The sequence below is a fragment of the Moschus berezovskii genome, chromosome 25 (genome assembly GCF_049115385.1).
Source record: "Moschus berezovskii isolate FMDL1 chromosome 25, NW_MosBer_1.0, whole genome shotgun sequence".
Classification (NCBI taxonomy): domain Eukaryota; kingdom Metazoa; phylum Chordata; class Mammalia; order Artiodactyla; family Moschidae; genus Moschus; species Moschus berezovskii.
The window spans coordinates 9,791,817-9,804,403 of NC_142484.1; the positions used below are offsets into that span (position 1 = coordinate 9,791,817).

The 12,587-nt window shown below is 47.4% G+C and overlaps 1 protein-coding gene across 2 annotated transcripts; it reads left to right on the plus strand.

The window, feature by feature from the left end:
• Positions 1 to 332: 332 nt before the first annotated feature.
• HNRNPUL2 (heterogeneous nuclear ribonucleoprotein U like 2) lies at positions 333 to 12,293 on the plus strand. 2 transcript variants are annotated; one of them, XM_088832372.1, is made up of 14 exons: positions 333 to 1,154; positions 3,087 to 3,222; positions 3,513 to 3,589; positions 3,843 to 3,982; positions 4,286 to 4,376; positions 4,466 to 4,578; positions 4,790 to 5,053; positions 5,220 to 5,342; positions 5,943 to 6,071; positions 6,580 to 6,748; positions 8,128 to 8,328; positions 9,347 to 9,457; positions 9,646 to 9,793; positions 9,913 to 12,293. In XM_088832372.1, exons 1-14 carry the CDS (start codon positions 614 to 616, stop codon positions 10,028 to 10,030), a joined length of 2,361 nt encoding a protein of 786 aa, XP_088688498.1. In that variant the 5' UTR covers positions 333 to 613; the 3' UTR covers positions 10,031 to 12,293. The 2 variants fall into 2 exon arrangements, with proteins under 2 accessions (XP_088688498.1, XP_055271685.2); XM_055415710.2 differs by having other exon boundaries at positions 335 to 1,154; positions 9,347 to 9,420; positions 9,686 to 9,793.
• The last annotated feature ends 294 nt before the right edge of the window (positions 12,294 to 12,587 follow it).

The window sequence follows — 12,587 nt, forward strand, 5'->3', positions numbered from 1 at the left end:
GCTGCATGTATAAACTAAGGGAAAGAGACTAGCGAACAAGCCCTAAGACGACAGAACGATCGGATCAGACGGGACTGGGGGTCGGGGGTGAAGTGACGGAGTGCGAGGCGCGTGTGGCGAAGGAGCTCCAGGCGGCTGCGCAGCCCCGACTGGAAGTACGGAGAGTGGGGTACGCGTACGCCTCGGTGCGACGAGGCACTTGGGCCGAAGCCAGTTTTCCCCGACTCCGGCTCCGGTGCGGCTGCGCCGTGAAGCCGCCGGAGGCGATTGGCCCAGGGGGTGAGAGGGGCGGGAGGGAAACGGAGGGAAGTCCGTCGTCCTGGGCGCGCGCCCGCCCGCGGCAGAGGCGCCGAGGGTCGGCTGGAGAGGAAGCAGCTTCCCGCTGCGTTGTTTTGGGCTCCGGGGGCCGAAAGGGGGAGGGAGGAAGGGCGAGAAATAAACACTACGTAGCGGAGGCTGCGCGCGACCCGCCGCCTGCCAGCCTGCGTGCGTGCGTGCGCTCGCTCTCGCGGGCTCCGTGCTGGCGCGTGAGGCGGAGGCGGCGCCTGCGCAGACGGGCTCGGTCGACGGTTCGCAGGGGAGGAGGCGGCGGGAGGCGGAGGAGGCGGCGGCGATGGAGGTGAAGCGGCTGAAAGTGACCGAGCTGCGGTCGGAGCTGCAGCGGCGCGGCTTGGACTCGCGCGGCCTCAAGGTGGATCTGGCGCAGCGGCTGCAGGAGGCGCTGGACGCTGAAATGCTCGAGGACGAGGCCGGCGGTGGCGGGGCCGGGCCCGGCGGGGCCTGCAAGGCGGAGCCTCGGCCTGTGGCCGCGTCGGGCGGCGGCCCGGGCGGGGACGAGGAGGAGGACGAAGAGGAGGAGGAGGAGGACGAGGAGGCGCTGCTTGAGGACGAGGACGAAGAGCCACCCCCTGCCCAGTCCTCGGGCCAGGCCGCGCAGCCGCCGCCGGAGCCCCCGGAGGCGGCAGCCGTGGAGGCCGAGGCGGAGCCCGATGCTTCCGAGAAAGCGGCGGAGGAGGCCACAGCCGAGTCAGGTGGGGTAAACGGTGGCGAAGAGCAGGGCACCGGCAAGGGGGAGGAAGATGAACCGGAGGAGCGGAGCGGAGACGAGACGCCGGGATCCGAGGCGCCGGGTGACAAGGCCGCAGAGGAACAGGGTGAGGAGCTGGCAGCGGAGCCGGGCTCCAACCTGCCGGGTGCGCCCCTGACCCAGCACCGAGCCCTGCACCGCGGGGTCCAGATTCCCATCGCCGTTTGTCGGGATTCCCCAGGGGAGGTGGTTTTCGTCCTCTCCCCTCTTTTCCGGAGGGTTTGTCTGCCTCTGGTGGCCCCACTCTTTGCAGGAGGGAGGTTCCTTCCTAACTCGATTGCTTGCTTGGTGGTAGTGAATGGAAATAAAGCGGTTTCCCATGCGAACTGCTTACGAGCTACCTGTTGGAGCAGCCTCCCGCGGTGCTGGTTATCTTTTCCTAAACCGAGAATGCACTGAGGAATTTTTGATTACATGGACAACCAGACCGACTGTTGGAGGCTTCGGCCTTTGGGCCACCCGACTGTTTACTTTTTCGCCATAAAATTAAGCAATAAGCTAAGTTCGTCAAGAGTTCGCCCCATCAAAAGCTCTTTCCTAGAGTTTGAGCCATACCGAAAATCTGGAAATCTATCTAACCTTGCTCCTGCTTTTGCAGCAGCTCCTGCTTCAGTAGCTTGCAGTGTGAGGGTGTCAAGTTTAATGGTTAACTACGAAGAGAAAATCTTAATCTAGAACATTTAGAATAATTTAGCTAACGTTACTTGGCTAGGGGTTTTACTGTGCCTGAATTATGATTAAATTTTCATCTTTCATTTGAGTGGATATAGATGGGCAAATTTGTATGTTTACTGTACACTTAGCTAGCCTTTTACATTTTGGGTCCCTGACTTCCTGAATTGAAATGATTGGGGTGTTGGTGGGTCCATTGAATAACCTTGTGGAAGAGAATGTATAGAGATGCCCCAGGGAGTTAGTGACCTTCCTCTCTTCCTTTGAAGTGATTGGATGGTTACAGCTGATCCATAACTGTCTGACAGAGTGAGAGGAAAACTAGAACTGCTTCCCGTTCTTAATATGAAGTGGCTTGCTTTTAGTTTCTTTTATAATACAGTTTTTAGGCTGCTGCTGGGTATGATGGTATAATTGGAACCCATTCTACAACAGTTACATGCAACTTGCAGCTTGTTCTGTGTCCTGGAACAAAAATCCCATTACATAATCTTTGTCTTAATGTGTACCCCCAGAGAGCAGGTAAAAAAGCTTGAGAGATAAAGAACTTCTTTAGAGAGGTTATTACTAAAAACCTTAAGTGTTAAAGTGTTGCAAACCACAGAAGTCCAAGGAAAAATTGGTTTTTTTTCCTCTTGTAAAGAATGTTACTAAATATATGACAACACCTTTCTGCCCCAAATTATGTGAGGTAAAGATGCAGTATTATTTATGGCTCTCTTGTGACTTAATGGTTTGTTCTTGCAAGTTTCAGTAAAAATCTATGGTAACAGCTCTGTATAAAGTGCCAGAGTTCATTTGCTATGTAAGTAAAGCTGTGGATGGCTGTGCATTTTAAAGCTGGAAAGTCAAACTCTTCAAGAAAGAAAGAAAATGAGGCTTCTGTAACACAACACTGTGGGACAGTGTTGAAAAATATATATTAAATCTCTAGCTTAAATCCAAATCTGATAGTCAAGAATCAAAGTTAAGCTGTGAAGTTTTTTAAAAACTTATGGTATGTTTCTTTTATGTCGTGTAAGTGGGAAAATCTGCAAGTTTGACCTGATTTAAGCAGATAAATTTAGAATGCAAAAATTGCCTAACTTTTAATCTACTTTTTGACTGTAATTAGCCCATAATGTCCTTTTTAAAAAAAATAATAATAATCCCATCCAAATGACAGAAAGATAATCTTTGGAAATAAAACATTCTGTGGATGCAGTGGGAATAACCTGGCTCTTCTGACTAGACAGATATGCAGGTTCTCCTTTAGTTTCTGTTGGTTCTGAGCTTATTCTACACTCCAGTATGAAAACTGCTGATTTTCTTTCCCTCGTTTTTGTAGGAGATGACCAAGATAGTGAAAAGTCAAAACCAGCAGGCTCAGATGGTGAGCGGCGGGGGGTAAAGAGACAGCGGGATGAGAAGGATGAACATGGCCGAGCTTACTATGAATTCCGAGAGGAGGCCTACCACAGCCGGTGAGGGAAACAGTCCCTTTCATTGAAGGGAGTCTCTGCTCCAATTTTGGTATACCTGACGTTGACTGGAGTCTGGGAAAAGGGGTGGATTAAAAATGGAATAGGTTTTTATAGCCCTAAGTCTTTGATTGAATCTACCCTGAATGCTTCCGTTGCTCTTTTCTCATTTGCTGAAAGAAGGTGCCTGCTGGAATTTTATATTCACTGGTAGTTTAACAGACCTGAAGTCATGCAGACACCTCTCAAAGGACTTTGGTTACATTATATTTGCTTTTCTCTCATACGTGTAGCTCAAAGTCTCCACCACCCCCAGAAGAAGAGGTGAAAGACGAGGAAGAGGATCACACTCTTGTGAACCTGGACGCGTGTATGTATAAGGCGGACAGGTTGGGGGTTTCAGCCAGTCAAATGTTGTGAACCTGGACCTCTGTATGTATAAGGCAGACAGGTAGGGGTTTTAAACCAATCAAAAGAGATTTTGGGGTTTAAAAGCTTCCTGGCCTACAGCTTTTAAGAGATTTAGACTTTGTATCCATCCTTGAGAGCTGGGTACATTTGTGTTCTTTTGAAAGCTTAAAATGTTGCGCATTAGAGTAAAAAGATTGCTTCTTTCTTAACAGATACCTCTGATCTCCATTTTCAAGTCAGCAAAGACCGCTATGGAGGGCAACCACTTTTCTCAGAGAAGTTCCCCACCCTTTGGTCTGGGGCCAGAAGTACTTATGGAGTGACAAAGGGGAAAGTCTGCTTTGAGGCCAAGGTAGTGTGTACACTACCATTAGGACCATTCATTTATTATATTAGTCCTTAAACCAGTCTATGTTGGACTTGCCCCCACCGGTATTTTGTTAGAGAAAGGTACCGTGCTTGGAAGATGACCTCAGTTCTAGTAACCAAGGAATTAACCCTCATGAGTTTGGTTAACGTTCATTGACAGTTGCCTTTCTGACGCTGAGTTGTGATAGTTGTTATTTTTGGTTTGTATCAAAATTTTGTCTTTCTAACTCAGACTTTGCTTGAGTTGGTCAGAATATCTGAAAAATTCCTTTTCTGACTTGGCCAGGTAACCCAGAATCTCCCAATGAAAGAAGGCTGCACAGAGGTTTCTCTCCTTCGAGTTGGATGGTCTGTTGATTTTTCCCATCCACAGCTTGGTAAAGTTATCTTTTAACTTAATCACGTTTATGTTTGCTGCTCTGTGGGAAGTTTGAGTGTAGGTAAACTAATTAGCTGATTTTTCTAGGCGAAGATGAATTCTCTTATGGTTTCGATGGACGAGGACTCAAGGCAGAGAATGGGCAGTTTGAGGAATTTGGCCAGACTTTTGGGGAAAATGATGTCATTGGCTGCTTTGCTGTAAGTGCTTCTGAAAGTTGTGGGTTTGTAGCAAGGAGTGGATGGAGGGCTCTGGCGATCCCTTTGCTTCTCATCAGCTGCTTTTCTTCTGCAGTTGATGCATTGCTTGCATAGTTCTGTAGCAGTTGAAGTAGGGGGAAAAAGATTGAGTTGCAAGATTAATCAACTGCAAGCCCTGTGTGCCCATAAATGCTCTTGTCTTTCATTGTAGAATTTTGAGGCTGAAGAAGTAGAACTTTCCTTTTCCAAGAATGGAGAAGACCTTGGTGTGGCATTCCGTATCAGCAAGGAATCCCTAGCAGATCGGGCCCTCCTACCCCATGTCCTCTGCAAAAATTGTGTTGTAGAATTAAATTTTGGTCAGAAGGAGGAGCCCTTCTTCCCACCACCAGAAGAGTTTGTGTTCATCCATGCCGTACCTGTTGAGGATCGTGTGCGCACTGCAGTTCCTCCCAAGACCATAGAGGAGTGTGAGGTATGCCAGAGAGGGTGCAGAACCTTGGTGCTCATGCTTGGTCACTTTTCTGTTCAAGCTTTGCCCAACTGGGAGCTGGGGAGGATGTTCTTAAGTTGGGCTTTGTAAACATGACCCTCAGGTTTTAGGTTTTATTTATAGCATTCCTGGTTCTGTTTACTTGCAGGTGATTCTGATGGTGGGACTCCCTGGATCTGGAAAGACCCAGTGGGCACTCAAATATGCAAAAGAAAACCCTGAGAAAAGATACAATGTCCTGGGAGCTGAGACTGTGCTCAATCAAATGAGGGTGAGTTGGTGGGAGGGGATAAATCACTCTGGTGTTCACTTTTGTGTGTGTGTGTAATATAGTTTTATTAAAGTACAAAAGACATAGAGAAAGTTTCTGACACAGACACCAGAAGGGGGCAGAAGGAGTGCCCTCTGCTATGGTGTTCGCTTTTAAATACCAAGAAATTTATATAATCTTTTCCCAATGGAGCTGGGTCTTTCAGGTGTCTGAGATCAGTTAGTCAGTTCAGTTCAGTTGCTCAGTCGTGTCCGACTCTTTGCGACCCCGTGAATCACAGCACGCCAGGCTTCCCTGTCCATCACCAACTCCCAGAGTCTGAGATCAGGGGTCCCACAAATAAGGAAATGAGTTTTTGGTTTTTTTTGTTTTCTTTTCCTTTGCTGTGTTATCAGATTTCTGAAAGCTGGTGAAGCCTGGGGTGTTTCAGGTATATCCAGATTGAGACTGGAAATAAGTCCTATAGGAAATGGACAGCATTCAAAGCACTAAGGAATGGCACTGAACTGATGTGGTGGCATTGGTGGCATTTACCAGTGACTCTTGGGCTTTACCTTATTTTGTAATTTCTTGTGTTTCTCTTCCTCTTAAACTCATCAGATGAAGGGGCTCGAGGAGCCAGAGATGGATCCCAAAAGCCGAGACCTTTTAGTTCAGCAAGCCTCCCAGTGCCTTAGTAAGCTGGTCCAGATTGCTTCCCGGACAAAGAGGAACTTCATTCTTGATCAGGTATTGTTCAAAAATTCAAAAGAAATCTGATTTGACAATATGTCCAAAGATAAAAGATTTGGTATCCATTTAATCTGGTAAAATTGCTCAGAGTCAAAATAAGGTGCATATATAAAGACTGAATTAAGGAACAGAATCAGGTTACCCAGTTATAACCAAGAATTATGGTTGTAATGTTTTTCTGAATTGAGAGATCCACTTCTCAGTGTTTTTACCAGAGAGTATTTGGACCCAGGCTGTAAAACACACTGTCGAGGTGATAGAGTGTTGTAACTTTGGATTCATGACTCCACCACTTACTAGGTTTGTGACCTTGGACAAGTCTTGGTCTCTCTGACTCAAGTTTCGTGTTGGGTAAACCAGGATAACATCACGTAGCTTTTGAAGAATTCAGAGACTGTATAAATAAGTCCTCTAATCTAGTGCCTCACTTGTGAAGGGTTCTCAGTAAGTGTTGGTTGAATTTAACTTTTACTCCTAAAATATCTATTACTTCTCCTGTCCCTAGTGTAATGTGTACAACTCTGGCCAACGGCGGAAGCTGTTACTGTTTAAGACTTTCTCCCGGAAAGTGGTGGTGGTTGTCCCTAATGAGGAGGACTGGAAGAAGAGGCTGGAGCTGAGGAAGGAAGTGGAGGGAGATGATGTGCCTGAGTCTATAATGCTGGAGATGAAAGGTGGGCTAACCTCTACAAGTTAGAGATCCTGGCCTTGGTCCATGCACACCTCCCTAGGGCCTCTTAGCACCTGGAGGATTCTTCACATGTGTAAAGTATAAATCTGAGGAATAAAGTAATGAGTGTGATCACTAATGGATTAATGAATGAGCAGAATGAATGGTGAAGCAATAACCCCTTGATTCATTCTGATAAAATACAAAAAAAAAAAAGGTGATAGGCCACAGGAGAATCAGAACTCAAGGCAGAGGCTTCAGTGAGTCACTTATTCATTCAGTAAATACTTAGGGGTGTCTGCTATTTGTCCAGAACTGTTCTAGACCTAGGGAAAGAATGAATGAAATGAAACTCTGCCTTCACTGAACTTATATTCCAGAGATGGAACATTCTGATGGTTCAGATGAAAATGGTGGTGGTTGGAGAGAATAATGTCAGTAGTATGTTTTGATTTCTGCGTCACATTAGGCTTGTTTACTTTTGTTGTTTGTTGGTGTTGATTTTTGGTATGTGCCGTATAAAGCCTTACAGCAAGGTTCCCTGGAAGGCAATATTAACCTTCTTGATTGAGTTGGAGTTCTGCTGTTCACCTCTGAGTTTGGTTTTTCCCCATGTTGCCTTCAGCTCCTGGCATCCCACCAGAGCCGTCAGCTATTGGCTCTTTGAATTCTGATAATGCCCAGGCGTGGGAGCTGGTTTCACACTAAAGAGCTCAAGTTTACTCAGAATGAACTAGACTAGTCCATAACTGATTTGGGGGCACTTGGAGGAATTTGGTTCAATTTTATGAAACTAAGGGCTATGGGGTCGCAAAGAGTCAGACATGACTGAGCAACTGAACTGAACTGAACTGAACAATCAGGAGCATCTCATTGAACTGAATTCCACTGGGACTCAGCCTCTGAACTTGATGTCCAGAGACTAGCAGTCCAGAGACTAGTGCTGGCCCATCCTACACAGGTGGTTAGTGAGACCCCTGTACTCTTGCTTCCTGTTCTCCTCAGATAGATGAGTAAGTGCCTTTAGGCTTGGGTCAGTTTCTTCTTGAGTTCTTTTAAAAGTGTATTTCTTATCTAACTACACCAGAACTTTCTCAGTTACTTTTACCCTCTGGCTGCCTGCTTCTGTCCTGATAAGAAACCTTAACCCAGTTCACTCTTAATTTATTATGGATCACTTGAGAACTTGTAAATCTCCAGTTTGCAGATAGCCCTTTGCCTGGGGCTGTTGCAGGTAGCGAGAACTTGTAGAGTGAACCCAGCACATTTTTGTGCATTTATAGATGAGACTTAGAAAATCCTGTTCTTCCTGTAGTGGAGTTTTCATTATATTACCCGTTTTTGCACTTGGAGGTCCACAGAGCTTCTCTCTTACTCTTATAGCCAACTTCTCTCTGCCTGAAAAATGCGACTATATGGATGAGGTGACATATGGGGAGCTGGAGAAGGAGGAAGCTCAGCCCATTGTCACTAAATACAAGGAGGAGGCAAGAAAGCTGCTGCCCCCCTCTGAGAAGCGGACAAACCGCCGGAACAATCGAAACAAGCGTAACCGGCAGAACCGAAGCCGAGGCCAAGGCTACGGTAAGTCCTGGGGACCTGCCAGCCTCAGCCTCAGTCTGTTCTCTGTGCTAAGCGACCTGGACCCAACGGAAAGGCCAGGCAACCACATTGGGTCACCAACATTAAGGACATCCCTTACAGAGCTTATTTCTTCCTGTGTCCTTTACTCTTAGCTTCTTGTGCTTTTCCCATAATCTTGAAACAAAAAGTAGTAATTTTTCAACAAAAGTATTTGTTTCCTTGAAGACCTGTGCTTGGACCTGCGCATTTATTTAGTTTTCATTTTTACATATGGATTCCCCATTCACTATTATAGTTTATCTGAAGGATTTGTGCAGGATTCTTTTTTCCTTTGTCTACTGGGTCAACTCAGCTCTGTAGATCAGAAAGTGAATGCATTATTCAGTAATTTGGGGGGTTATGAAGTTAGCTTATTAGTGGAATTAATTTCCTCTCTCAATTATCTAGTTTTGTCAGTTAACCCCCTTGATCCCCCTCCCACAGTGAGCATTCAAGTGTGTGTGTGTGGTGTGTGTGTGTGTAATTTTACGTGTAAGTCAGCAAAAAATTTTTTGAGTGCTTGCTATGTGCTAGGTCCTGGGAATACCAACAGTTCCTGCCTTGGAAGAGCTTGACATTTAGACTTTGTTCATTTGTATAAAATGGGGTTGGGCTGTGTAATACCCAAGATCCCTTCCAGGGCTGAAAGTCTGCACCTCTACGAATGGCAGTTTCACTCGTGTTTCTAACTCTGCCATGTGTCCCTTTGCCATCTTAAATGTTTTGCAGGAACTGGGGAGCTTCAAAAAGTGAAACCAAGGTGGCTTAGTTTTCCTTATGTCTCTATTCCTCTGCCTTCCCCCCTCAGACTTTTTAAAAGCTCCTGGCTGGTGCTTTAATTAGCATTGTGTGAGCCTGACAGAAGCAGGCCTCCTATTCCCCCAGAATTGCCTTTGGCTCCGACTTTTTGACTTCCACTCAGATGTGGAGCCAGGACCCCATGCCAGCTGTCTGAGCGCGCTCTCCGTTTCTCTTCCAGTGGGCGGGCAGCGCCGAGGCTACGACAACCGGGCCTACGGGCAGCAGTGCTGGGGGCAGTCTGGAAACAGAGGGGTGAGTGCAGCTCTCCTTCTGCTCCTCCCTCTGGGCCGTGATAGCCATTCCTACTGGCTTTGGGGAGCAGAGTGGTTTGGGCTGTTTTCTCAGGGCTTAGGGTTTTGCCCGTTTGATTTGTTCGTCTGGCAGAATTTATCCTGGGAAGATTAAACCTGTATATAATACTGAGCAAAGATCTATCTCATTTAAGATGGGGGATAGCAGTGGATTGTGATGCTACAGACCCATGCATCTGCACTCCTTCTCGTTCTCCTTTTCTCAGGGTTACCGTAACTTCTACGATCGATACAGGGGAGACTACGATCGATTCTATGGGCGAGATTATGAGTACAACAGATACAGAGATTATTACAGACAGTATAATCGGGATGTAAGTATCGTCTTTGAATGGAGAGGTGAGGGGCGGGCAGGACCAGAGGGAGGAGTACCGTGCCTCTCTGTCCGCAGCCTGCTGTGGCTCCATGTGACGGGGTCTCCCCTCTCTTCTAGTGGCAGAATTACTACTACCACCATCCCCAGGACAGAGACCGATACTACAGGAACTACTACGGTTACCAAGGGTATCGGTGAAGCCCCTGCCATTGTCGCCTGTCAGCCACGAAGCTGAATCTCTGGGGGTGCCAAGCACCCCCCAAAACACAACCAAGGAAAACAGGGGCTGTCGGGGTGGGGCTGAGCTGCCGGGGAGGGGCGATGGGGGGAGGGTGCGCAAGCAGGGGTGGGGGAGGGGGGAGGTGGAAACAAACAACAAAACTGTACATTTTTTTTAAAGTTTGTTGAAAAGAATATTGTCTTATTCTATAAAACATTTCAAACCTAGTTAGATATTTGTAATCAAAAAAAAAAAAAACATTTGCTCTGAAAGCAGCACTTAGGGCTGCCTGTCCTATATACCCTGCAGTCGGACAGGAAAAGAACTGAAAATGTCACCCTTCTGACATTCTAAGGCAGCTGTACTGGCAGCCGAGTAAGGGAGAGTGATGGTGAGGTGATGTGGAGAGAGTGGGACGCGTTCGAGGGTGCCCACTCTCCACAGCAGGCAGGAGCGGGGCAGAGGGCGAGCTTGTGACTGGGGCAGTGAAAATAAACGATTGGCTCTTATCAATCACTTGCACCAACTAACCGTTTGTATTTTCTTTACCGACCTTTCCCTCTCGGGATATCTGGTCTGGTGGGCTGGGAGGCCATAGTGTCCCTATCTCCACGTGCCTGTGCCTCGGTGCTGTTTGGCCAAGGCATGGCAGCTCCCAATTGGGTGGTTCTATTATATAGGATCCCCAGGCCAAGGAGGCATGGGGACTGTTGGTGACTGGAGAGTAGAATAGTTTGTAGCCTCTCTGTACCCGTTTATGGATTTCCATAAAATCTGGGAGAAGAGTAGGGATTGCAGCCCTCAGTCTGAAGATGGTGATCTGCCAGTCTCTGCTGTCTTGTCTTCCAAGGCTGAGACAGGCGGGAAGTCTCTGAAATCATCTCTGTTAGAGAATCTGTCCTCTTCTAGTTCTAGAGAAGGAACGTTTCTCAGGGTTTCAGCTCACACAGAAACGAAGCAGGATTCTTTTCACTGCAGCAGGATATGTATATAGGTGAATCCTGTGGTGTGGGCTACTGGGCCCAGGTGCTGAGAATAGCGACTATTTTATACAGTGTGGAGGGCCAGGACCCTGCTGGCTTTTTTGATACACAGGTAGAGAGTGACTAGAAAAGGGGAGGGTGGGGGGGTGGGAGGCAGCTCAGTGGGGCTGCCGGAACTTGGGAATAGCGTGAATGTGAGCGTGTGCATGCACAGGAGCACCCCTTCCCGACTGGGGGCAATAGGATTCCTCCTGGGGCGTCTTCCCTGCGTGGCCCAGAGAGGCATCTAGCCAACAGACTTCAGTTGGGATAGTAACTTAACCAACATCCTCCTAGTTCTTGACAGACAGCTTCAGGTCGCTGGTTCAAGAATATGGGTGGGATGTGGGAATGCTCTTTGAATACTGAGCTTCAATTTTCATTCACCTTCCTGCTCAGCATTGTGTCAGCCAAGAGCTTACTCAGCAAACACCTCACGTTGCTGCACTTCCTGGCCGAGGGGAGTCCCAGGTTGTGCTGCTAGAAAACACTTGACTTCCCCTTCCTTACCTGGGCAGTCCTCTGCTGAAAATTTTGTGCTGAGATTCGATCTCCCTCTCCCTCTCCCACGGTTACTGCCGTGCCCAGGAGGGTGCACAGGCCCTAGTTCTGGCCCTCGAGTCACCTTCTAGGCCACCCTTCTGCTCCACCAGGACCTCTGGCCCAGAGGCTGGAATGGGGTGCTGGTAGGCAATGCGTTTGCTCACAGTGACGTCCTCTCTTTCTCTGCACACCTGCTGCTTTTGTGGGTTTGTGTGTGGCAGTGGGTGAAGTGATTGCCTGAAGTTTTCTGTCACCCACTTTTTATTACCATTAAGGGGAGTATTTGAGAACGCTTTAGTGCTTATAGTGTCAGGGCAAGGAGATAAAAACTGGAGCCCAAAGAGGTTCCCCTTAGGGCAAGATTATAACAGAAAATTGACTCTGGCAGAAACTGCCAGCCCTATTCAAATGGTTGGTCCTGCAGCAAATAGCATCTTTTTATAATCTGCAGCACGGTTTGGGGATGCTAGGCCCTCAGGGCGGGGAGGGGGAAGGACAGAATTTAAGCCGCTTTGGGTTTTTTGGGGGGCGGGGGGTACTTGCTGTTCACTTTTGACACTGGAAAGTCATCTTTTCATAAAAAGCTCTTTCTAGGTGGGTGGAGAGTGAAACTGCCACGTCCTTGTCGGTTTAGTCCAAGAGATCACTCGCAACAACAGTAGATGTCTGGGTTTTGTTTGTGTCTGTTTTTTTATTATGAAAAAAAAAAACAATTGTTAAGGGGGGAAATGTGTATTAACAGGAGGGCTCCCTAGCCTTGTTTTCCTTAGAAGACTCGTTTAGTGTTTTATCAGACGTCTGTTGTAGGTGGAAAAGCTTGTGGGAAAAACCACCACCATGTGGAACCTGTTAATGTTTTTGCACAGCCTGTAAAGCATTCTTGGAAGTGGCCAGTAAAAAGGGTTTTACCATTTAAAAAATGTAACTCTGTCATTGTTTACATCTGTAACTTTTTCCTCCCCTGTTCTCATTACAACATTCTGGCAAAAATGTAGGCACCGTAGCTA

Coding starts and splice junctions, on each gene's coding strand:
- HNRNPUL2 (XM_088832372.1), top strand. CDS start 614: ATGGAGGTGAAGCGGCTGAAAGTGACCGAGCTGCGGTCGGAGCTGCAG. Junction 3,983..4,285: donor AAGTCTGCTTTGAGGCCAAG/GTAGTGTGTACA, acceptor TGACTTGGCCAG/GTAACCCAGAATCTCCCAAT. Junction 9,458..9,645: donor TCTGCTCCTCCCTCTGGGCC/GTGATAGCCATT, acceptor GTGATGCTACAG/ACCCATGCATCTGCACTCCT.